Here is an 11,068-nt window from a genome sequence, read left to right on the forward strand (position 1 = left end):
CATTTATAACAGGTATGATGGTAATACCACTCAGGTTACCCGCCAAAGGTTCCCATGTTGCATTTCTTGTGTCTGGAGTAAATACATGTACTCAGCATTATGAATTGAGGTCTGATGTGACAAATGTATTACATGTTATGTAATATGCTCATGGAACTGCAGCAAGACGAATTATCAGCTGAGATACAAAACAAACATTGATCAAAGGATTAACCGATAACACGCTGATTGATTAATTACTTTTTTCTTGCACAGTGGATTTGTCAAAAGGTAATGTTTATGTATGTAGATTTACTAATCTATACTGATTACACCCTGTCCTGTACCCTGTACCTGTGTAAAAACAACATCTTTCCTTCAATGTATTAACCGCCAGTAAGTTGATGGGGTGTTCCTCTTTGCCAGTCGGGCAAGTTGTTTATTTAAGGCGTAAGAGGATCACCAGACCATGTTAATTAGCAAGACAATGGTACGGGTGGGTGGGGAGTGTGGGGGAGGAGATGACCAAGCCAAGAAAAACACAAGTGGATTTAATGCTCATTATTGGCTAATTAGATTACCTTTTTAAAGAATGGCGGACATCATGCAATGAGTTGACCAATGAGATTATACACCAATGTGAAAACTGAATCGATGTATCCCTTTTTCGGGTATTAGACTGTTAAAAGACACTTGGCATGGAACGGGATTCTTTGTCAGCTGCAGATCAATGGCATATTGTTCCTTTATGTGGAGGTAGTGTCCCATTTTTGACAGCGTCTTGGTCACTGATTCGCGAAGTTTCGCTCTCAAGCCTGGGATAACTAGCTGCACCAATTAAGGGTAGTTATGTTAATGCAATCACCTGAGAGAAGTGCAGAACAAGTAAAATTCTTCAACACTAATACAAACTAATACGAGACGAACTGCCAGCACGAATGGTACCATTATATGGAGATATCAGTGCCTGAAAACAGCCTCAGTCACTACAACAGCAGATGGGACTGTTGTCAGAAGATGGGACAAACAGCATACACATCCAGACCAAAGCTCTGTTGGCTCCTATATCCAAATTTGAGGCTGTCAAAATCGGGACTTAACCTATGTGGATATTGATGGAAACATTCCTCGAACAAGGTAATAACCTGACATTGTTGCAGACTTTAGTCGGTTTTATTTCTAATATTTGCATTTTGTTTTTATTCATTTGTGGTAGCATTCAACAGAATCATTTGTTTTCGCCGTAATGAGACAGACAACATACACTAGGTCATACCTAGGGTGTGTGTGAAATATGATTCTTGTTGGCATTCTATAAAATGTCTAGATATTACAGTCATGTTATAAATACGCTATAAGTATAATCGTATGCTTTTTATTAAGTTTCAAAATGCATGCCAAATATGGCAATATAATAATTAGGATTATAAGACAAAATATATAGACATACATTGACTTCGTTTTTTTCAGTCCTGACATTTTTACCACTGGCAGATGATTAAACTTCAAAGTGTTTTCATTTCATTTTCAAAATGATGGAAATATTATCGAGTAAAAAAGATTTTATTTTTGTTGATCAATCTACACCTATACGAACAATTGCGCATGCGGGTTGCGCAGCAAAGGTCACGAACCAATCGAAAGTACTGGGATATCATCCGGGTACTCAGGGGAGAAAAGCAATAACAAAAGCAACAACCAGTGCGCGGAAATTGCTCTGGATCAGTGCCTTGTTAAATGTGTTTACCATATGATTGTTTTGATCATGTTTTTACACGGTCGGCTTCAGTGTGCGATGTGTTCACTTCCATCAACCACCAGCTTGTAATAACACGTCACATGAGATTAGCCATGTGCTAAAATAACACCCAAACTTTAAAGCGTACCCCTTGTCAATGTCCTGAGCCTAATAAGAATCGAAAGGTCGGCTTCCTGAGTCGGGCAATAACCAGACTAATCACAGGCATCACTAACTTAAACTACACACTCTATAAACAAAACAGACATCCGGACGGATTATGCACTCACTGCAACACACAGGAAGACATAAACCACATATTCACACACTGCCAGCTGCAACAAACAAACATTAAGCAATTACACAACAACATTCCCACCAAATACCACAATAACATCCACCTCCTTCTCAACCCCCACAACCCGCCCAATATACTCCAAGCCATAGCCACCTTCCTTGAAAACTCTAACTTACTCCAAAAAATTTAGAACCTCCCAAACAAACCCTCTCATTATCACTCACTTCTATCTTATATATTCAGATCAGGCGTCAAAATTTAATTCAATCATACTATCACTCTATCACCAGCACAAGCCTACACATTTAGACCTGGGACTCAATTTCAGTCATCAACAGTGCTCTAAATCCGCTGCGAGGTCCGCGCCCATCCCCTAGCCAATCACAGTCCACTAAAACATAAACAAACCAGCCCAACCCCTCTAACGTAAGGTCAATGCCATCCACCCAAGCCAGCTTACCTCCAACCTTCACTTACAGCCTCGGCCCGTCACCCACAGCCTTCTTCGCTCCCTCACCCCCACTCCCCACCCCCCACCAACTTAACCCATTTTTCTTTCTTTATTAAATCCCCTTATACTAATTATGCAGCTTACCTGCAGTCTTATACATGCCCCACTATGCTATACTTCCTTATCATCTCCTCCCCCCCCCCCCACACCATAGGTCCAACATTTTCACTACCACTACTCAGCTATAACTCTATCTCTTACCACTAATAAATTCAATTATATTGCTTTTTCTTTTTCTCTCCCATTCCCTCCTTAACATCGGCTTTTTATTTCTTTTTTCTCGTGTTTTTAAAGTTTTTCACTTCCAAATTCCAACTTAGGTTAATGCCCCATCATTTATATTTTTTTGGGTACGGTGGTTTACTCCTTAGTTTAAACCTATTTATTATTATCTTACCTACCACCTACCCCGTCGGCGACATTGGCTTCAGCTAAAAGCCGACGTTAAACTCCAAATCATCATCTTCCTGAGTCGACATCTCAAACTATGGTATGTAAGTGGTAATAATTCCCGAGCATTAGAGAACAGATTGGCTTGTTTGGAATTTAATGCTTTTCATAAACTAGAATCTCATAAACTATTTGTCTCTGGAATCATCTGTGATATGAACTTGTGTAGTGGTTTCTCTAGAAATTATTTAACGTTATCTAAAATTAAACATTTAGTCACCTTTTATTGTATATGACCAAATTAATTAGTTACACTATGAAGTTTTTAAGAAGGGATTCATTTGGGTTCTTTTTGCCCCAGTCCGCCTGTGTGTGGACAATATAACCAATTATCTATTATTAAGTTCATGATATTTCGTGAATACACCAACTGCATAACACCGTCTCTGACCACAAACCCAAACGGGTTGCTCTCTATTCGCTCACAGTCTTAAAACAACATTTCATGGTCTGTTGACTGTTGATTTCGCAATGATAAACCACCTAAACGGTCCATCCCTTGTGTCAGGTGTTAATTAGAGGGTACCATTAAAGAATGTATTCTACTACAATAAGCCTATTATTCCCTGGCAAGGGTTCACTTTTATGACATGTAATAAACCATGGCCAGTCAGTCAGTGGGTCCGGTAAACTTTTATTTAATCAATGATGTAACGTAGGTCTATGTAATTTGTGTTTATGCAAACCGTGACAGGTCAAAAACTATTTGCGCTTTTGTGGATAATAAGTAAACCATACACTTAAAACTGTATTTTGGAAAATGCTAGCCATATCAGGGCAAATATGACAGTTAATGCCAATTTTTGACACCTAGAACAACAAGGAAGCAGACGAGAGAAGTTATACCAGGAATAATCTACAACGTCTTATAGTCTCCCTGCTTATAGTTGATCGCATAGGAGGACGAATACACTCCTAGGAGGACGAATACACAGTCTATACACTCACGGGGATCCTTGGGAAAAGGAGAAACTGAAAGAAGTAGTGGTAAAATCCTTCCTAAATTTCCAAAGATTTCCAAGCCTTGGAAATATCATCTTTCCAATTTTGGAAATTTTTGGAAATATCACCTTTCCAAATTGGAAATTTTTGGAAATCACCATTTTTTTTTCTTGTGAGGCGACTAATGGGATCGGGTGGGCAGGCTCGCTAACTTTGTTGACACATGTCATCGGTTCCCAATTGGGCAGATCGATGCTCATGCTGTTGATCACTGGATTGTCTGGTCCAGACTCGATTACTTACAGACCGCCGCCATATAGCTGGAATATTGCTGAGTGCGGCGTAAAACTCAACTCACTCACTCACTCACTCTCTTGATGGCCACCAAAACGGATGAAAATTACACGGGACACATAGACGACATCGTCCTTCGCATCATGAGAGTCGAGGTGAACCCCGGTCTGATATACAGACACAACACCGCTCTTTCTACGACAACGGCTAAGTATTTTTACCCTCACACGGAAGTGAAAATGATGTCCATACCCAGGTCAAATGGCATTCACATGCGATAATATCTTTCAAGGCGTGCGACCCAACAAGTTGGTCGTAGGCTTCATACCTTCCAATGCAGTAGCTGGAGATTATAGTCGAAATCCTTTCAACTTCGCCAACTACGATCTATCTCAGATAGCACTCAACTGCGACGGACGATACGTTGGAGAATCGGGACCTATGAAACTTCAATTTGACAAAAAGCGAGGTCAAAACGGCTCACGGAGGAGGTATCAATTCACAAAGCAGAGTCTATCCAGATTACGGCCTATACGTCTTTTTTTTTAACCAATCTTCAGACGAAGCCACAAACAATCCTATCTAAATCTGCAAAAACAAGGTAACCTCCGTCTGGAAGCTCAATTCGCCACTGCTCTTCCGGAAACGGTCACGTGTATTGTGTACGCGGAATTCGGGGAAGGATTTCAGGTCGATAAAACCAGGAAAGTCATAGTGCGAGAGATAATGAACATACAGAAGGAATGTTATGTATACCGATATATACTGAGACATTAACTGTATTATCTCACTACTGTGTCTACTATTAAACCGTGTGCAACAACCACGATATGATGACTACCGCTCGAGACAGAGTACAGGGTACTACAGATGATGCTGTGAAGTGTTGTCGACGACCTTACTTCTACTCGCCCAGACCACTATTTTCATTAGCGGCGCTAGGCTAGCCGGGAAATCTACCTTCACCAAGAGATTGATAGAAAATGTTGACGCCATGTTCGAAAGAAAAGTAATGAAAATACTATATTGTTATTCTGTGTGGCAAGATACCTACGACTCTTTGGAAAGAAATGCAGGAGAAAATGCACATCAACCGCTCTTAGAATTCCATAAAAGGATTACCATGCGAAGAAAGTCTAAACGAATTGGCGAATTCGATGGAACCCAAACAACATAAGCTAATGATAACCGACGATCTGATCGATCAAGCATCACGTGACCCAACAATGTGTAAAGTCTATACGACTGTTGGGCATCATAAGACATAACGGTCTGTCTTCTCAGCCAAACTCTCTTTCCCTCTGTCGCGTATGGAAAGTGCGCAAGGACCATATCTTTCAATTCTCATTACATTGTACTATTCAAAAAAAGATGTGATACCTCTCGAATATCAACCATTGGACGACAGATCCTACCCGGGAAACAATCCAGTGGTCAACAGCATGAGCATCGATATATCGGGGGATACAATGACATGTGTCAACCAAGTCAGGGAGTCTGACCAACAGATTCTGTGAAGTCTCTTCTCACCACGAGCATGTGTTGCTGAAGACAGTAAGAATACATTCATTATAGAATCTCATTTAAGTTACAGTCAAGCAGATCTGCAATATAATTTAAAGGAGGTCATAACTAAAATGTTAACAAACTACAGTTTTACGTCACATCGGCAATATTGCAGCCATATCGAAATACTATCAAATGTTATGTTATGTTTACACTGGATGTGTGATATTTATAGAGCAACGGTTTTGTGCTATATTTAGATATGTACTAGAAAATACAGAATTATCTGGACCTGAAAGCAGAATCATCTTTTTCGTAGGTATATACGGGGCATTAAGTCTTGCCTCTCATCTTACATAACAAGAAGTCACAAGAAGACCAGTATTGTATGTGATGATCATCATACCTTGTATAGTCCCTGCCTTGCCCTTTCTTCATAGTTGGTACCCGTGAAGATCCGGGTTGGAATTGGTCTTGAGTATCCCATGCCCTTGGTAAGAGGTGACTAACGGGATCGGCTGGTTAGGCTCACTGACTTGTCTGACACCTGTCATCGTATCAGAACTGCATAGTCCGATGCTCAGGATGTCGATCACTAATCTCTCTGGCCCAGACCGCTGTCATATTGCATAGTGCCGTGTTAAACAACAAACATACCAAAATACTCAATAACGATGCCCTGAATTTAAGCTTATTTTAATCGGAAACTATTAGCAGTAACGTACGAGTACGGAAATTGAGACAATATTCACCCCAGCAAAATCCATAAACTTTGAATAAATCCCTGTTTTTGTCAAATGGGATGGAGAGCAAAAGGTAGCAATAGTGCTTTAATTAAATCATATTTAACGGGGATGAGAAAATGGCACTCAGTCAGGGCTGGAACGTGATCTGTATGTGTATATTATTGATAACCGTGTTCCTTTTGGGTTTGTATCTTTATATGGAAATATGTTGTTCCTTATTTCAAGCTCAGGTCCCCGTTTCAAAAAGCACTCGTATGCCTAAGATCTCGTAACTTTTCTCGTAGCATTCGTACCTCCTATACTGTAACATAGGAGGTACGAATGCTACGAGAAAAGTTACGAGATCTTAGGCTTTTGAGGGCTTTGTGAAACGGGGCCCTGAACTGTATCAAAAGTAAAGTGATGTATTGACAGTGAATGTTTGATTGTTTTGAGAACAGAACATTTGCGACACACAAGCACCTGTCAGTGAAGCTGGATTTAAGGTAAAAGTGGCCATTCAATAAAGAGGTTGTGTGTTGTGACTATTAGATATTCTCATGTAAACAGTGATCAATGTGAATGTTAAAGGTCACATAAACCCTAGGGGGTACAAATACATAAATCACTAACTGGCATCGTTATAAATGAAACCCCGTCATTAAAACTACTCATTTCGACCTTTAATTGACTTAAATCGACCTTTTTGACAACAGTGCACAATTCTCACCCGCGAACGAAATTTCAACCAATCAGAGCGGCGCGCGTCTGTGACGTCATATGAGGAATAGCTTTGAGGGCCGATGCAGAATTCATCTACATTTAAGGGGTTAAATTATCTTGTTTACAGGCTTGTATAAACCTGAAATCGTGACAATTGTTGTGGAAAATAAAAGCTATATGTTCTCACAATCTACTGTCATTTAATTTTGTCTCCTGCTTTGCCTAGTTTCCGAGTTACAACTTGTTTTCATAGACGATTCTGTCAAAATCGATTGGTGTCGTTAGGCCCTATTTGTATAATGACTGATCCAAATCGATCCCATTTCTGTGTTTTTTTACCTCGATATTTAATCATGTCATGTAAAAATCTGTTTGTATTCTCAAAACAGTGTCGGCCCATGAGTTTTCACATGCAATACAGCAATTAATACTCCCTTGTTGTAACCCGTGTTAGGTGGTATAAACCTACACATGTTATTTGTCATCATTCACTTGATGGTCAGTTAATGAATTTATAACAGGTATAATTAGTGGTAACACACTTAGATTACCCGACAAAGGTTCCCATTTGGCATTTCTTGTGTCTGGAGTAAATATTCAACATTATAAACATCGATCAAAGGATTAACCGATAACACGCTGATTGATTAATTACTTTTATCTTACACAGCGGAATTGTCAAAAGGTAGTGTTCATGTATGTAGATTTACTAATCTATACTGAATACACTCTGTCGTGTCGGTGTCTGCGTAAAAACAACGTCCTTCTTTCAAAGGATTAACCGGCAATACATTGATTGATTGCCCATTATTGGCTAACTAAATTACTGTTTTTAAAGAAAGGCGGACATTATGCAATTAGTTGCCAGGTGTGCTATCTTGGGTGACCAATGAGACTATACACCAATACCTGAAAAGATTTATCACTTTTTCGTATATTAAACTGTTAAAAGACACATCATTTGGAACAGTTTTGTGGATATTGATGGATACATTCCTCGAACAAGGTAATGGCCTGATATTGTTCCTATAACTTTAATCTGTTTTAATTTTAATATTTGCATTTTGATTTTATTCATTGGTCGTAGCATTCAACAGAATCATTGTTTTCGCCGTGAAGTGTAATGAGTCAGACAACATGTACTAGGGTGTGTGTGCGAATTATGATTCACATTGGCAAACTATAAAATGTCTAGATATTACAGTTCTGTTATAAATTCACTATAAGTATCAGCAGATCGTCTGCTTTTTATTTAGTTTCAAAATGCATACAAGTATGATAATAAACTAATTAGGATTATAAGACCAAATATAAAGACGCACATTGACTAGTATCTACATACTGGTGAGTGGACATTAACCATGGGAATGTAGCAAGAAATTTATCGCGCAGTATTGTGACTTCGACCCCCACCTCGCTTCCGTGGAAGAAATCGCGATGTTATAAGTTGTGTCATGCAAAATCCGTTTGGTTATGATTCCAATACATATTTAACTACGAGTAGAAAGTAGTCTTGATTATCTAACTTGATGAAAACAAACTATAATCTCATTAATTCTAACAGATTTTTTTATTTTTAAAAATGGCGGCGCCCTGTCGGGAACATCCGCCAGTCTGAGGATAAATGGTATTTAGGTTTGTTTTCACCGAGTTACAAAATCAAAACTACTTTCTACTGGTAGTAAAATATGTATTTTATTGATGGCCAATAGGATTTTGCATGACATAGCGTATAACATAACAATTTCTCTCCTGGCAGCGAGGTGGGTGTCAATATAATACTACTTACAATATTATTGTTACTTCGACCACAACCTCACTTCCGAGGAAGAAATCGTTATGTTACAAGTTGTGTCATAGAAAATCTTTATGGTCACCAATCATATGCATATTTTACAACAACTAGTAAGTAGTTTTGATTCTTTAACTTCAGTGAAGCGATCTGAACACAAGTAAGATATCGTTTCAGGCTTCCACAACGCTCGCTTCGCACTCACAAACATAACCGATTTAGCACGAACTGCGGGGTCCTGTGGAAATCTGTGCATGGGGACACCATCGCCCGACCCCTAGGAGCAATTGACGACAAAGCAACGATTCGGCATGTCATCGTTGATGTCGAGAAATCATCAAAATGATGAGCGTGCTACACATTTTCTATACAACTAACTGAAAATCGTTCCTCATATGACGTCACTGCAGTGCTCTGGCGACAGAGTTACGTAACCTGTCTGTGGTTTCGTTGGCGGGCGAGAGGGAAGCAGGCGACTTTTTTGGCCACTTTTAATCGCTCGGTATTAATCAACCACAAGTTTTTAAAGAATAAATTTGGTGTTCCGCATAAGACTAACCACAAATCTTTCATATGTAATGCTTAAAAGAGTAACAAAAAACAAAGTTTAGTGGTTCTTTAACAGTGTTAGCCACCTTTTTTGCCACCTCAGGGCAGAGTTAGTGAGTGAGTTGGATTTCATGCTGGTTTGTAATATTCCAATAACGGTGGTGTTCACTTAAACACTCAAACTTTGAAAATATTGAAGTATTAATTTTCTTCATGGAATCAAACTTTGCTTTTCATGGACTATACTTTCGATTGATTTGACTTGTGTTCGGCGTTAATCTTGCTAAACTTATCAAGGAATTAAAGCCGTTTCTCAAAACAAAGGATATGACGCACACACGCTGTGTATTTTCACATAGCTCACTATCTTCACGTTTGTTTGTGACAAATACTAACTCTGTTTATTGATTCATCAAAACGTAAAACTCGGAGACTAATTGAACAGATGTGACATCGTTCAGCGCAAACAAATGAACAAAATTAATCCCAATTGCGTAGATCGATGTTCATGATGTTTGTTTTTGTTACTGTCATCTTATATTCTGCTCCATCCATAACAGCCCAAACACCAATACAATAACGTGAGAAGTTGATCTAGGTTACAGATGCATCTGTATACCGAAAGTGTTCGTCACTGATGTGCAAGAAGCCTACGTAAAGCGTCAGCACAGTGGTAGGATCTATATCAGTATCTTCAGGGAGGAGAATCCGATAAGATCGAAGTGTTCCCACTATGGCGAAACAAATGAAAGCACAATGTATGGTTCAGACAAACCAAGGATGAGAGGATCTAACATTAGATTGTTGATCACTGGATTATCTGTCATATACCTTCAATATTGCTGAGTGTGGAGTTAAATAACAAACAAATCATCAGTAAGTTATTTCTAGACTGTCTTCAAACGACAGATAACAAGAAAAGTACACAAGGTCCAAATTAAAAATGAAATACCACTCTTTCAGCTTTGCCAAGGTTTGGTTCTGGCTGTGAATTGGACGTGGATTGCAAAACGCTTCTCAACTCTCGTTGTCACCAAGGTGCCTGTAGTTGTGACATTGGGTACAACCTTCGTGGTAACACATGTCGCAATGTCAAAGGTATACTCAACTGTTTAGCAGGTTTTGCTTGTTGATCAGGGTGCCTCCAATAAACTCAGTGAGACTATATAAAATGAGATTAATACACGAGCAAGTGTGTCATATGACCTATACGAGTCGAGTGTGAAATTTTGTATTGCCCGAGCGAGACCGAGGGCAATACGCAATTTTGCACGAGTTTCGTATCAGTCGTGTGGCACACTTGCGGGTGTAATAATTTCTTTATTATCCTTTTTATTCATGTACATTTGTGCAGTAAAACACGGTAAGCAAGTGTGACAGCCCTGTTCATTGACGTCACGTTCAATTGTTAAATGACATCACAGACGATAATATACGGAAACAGTAGTTGCTAGGCAAAAGTAATATGTGCACATGTGCACATATGATATATATGACACTGGTTATGTTTCACCATATGGATAAATATAATTTTTATGAACACCCTGATTCTCAAAACCCA

The 11,068-nt window shown here is 39.1% G+C and overlaps 1 protein-coding gene across 1 annotated transcript in view; it reads left to right on the plus strand.

Annotated features, from left to right (window-relative positions):
- Positions 1–10,640, plus strand: part of LOC124283865 — a 37,118-nt gene extending 26,478 nt beyond the window's left edge. The window contains exon 2 of the mRNA XM_046719890.1: positions 10,471–10,640. Within this exon, the coding sequence (XP_046575846.1) occupies positions 10,471–10,640 (170 nt within the window). The remainder of the gene's footprint in view (positions 1–10,470) is intronic.
- The last annotated feature ends 428 nt before the right edge of the window (positions 10,641–11,068 follow it).

The sequence above is a fragment of the Haliotis rubra genome, unplaced genomic scaffold (genome assembly GCF_003918875.1).
Source record: "Haliotis rubra isolate DU_JTF1 unplaced genomic scaffold, ASM391887v1 Scf323, whole genome shotgun sequence".
Lineage (NCBI taxonomy): Eukaryota > Metazoa > Mollusca > Gastropoda > Lepetellida > Haliotidae > Haliotis > Haliotis rubra.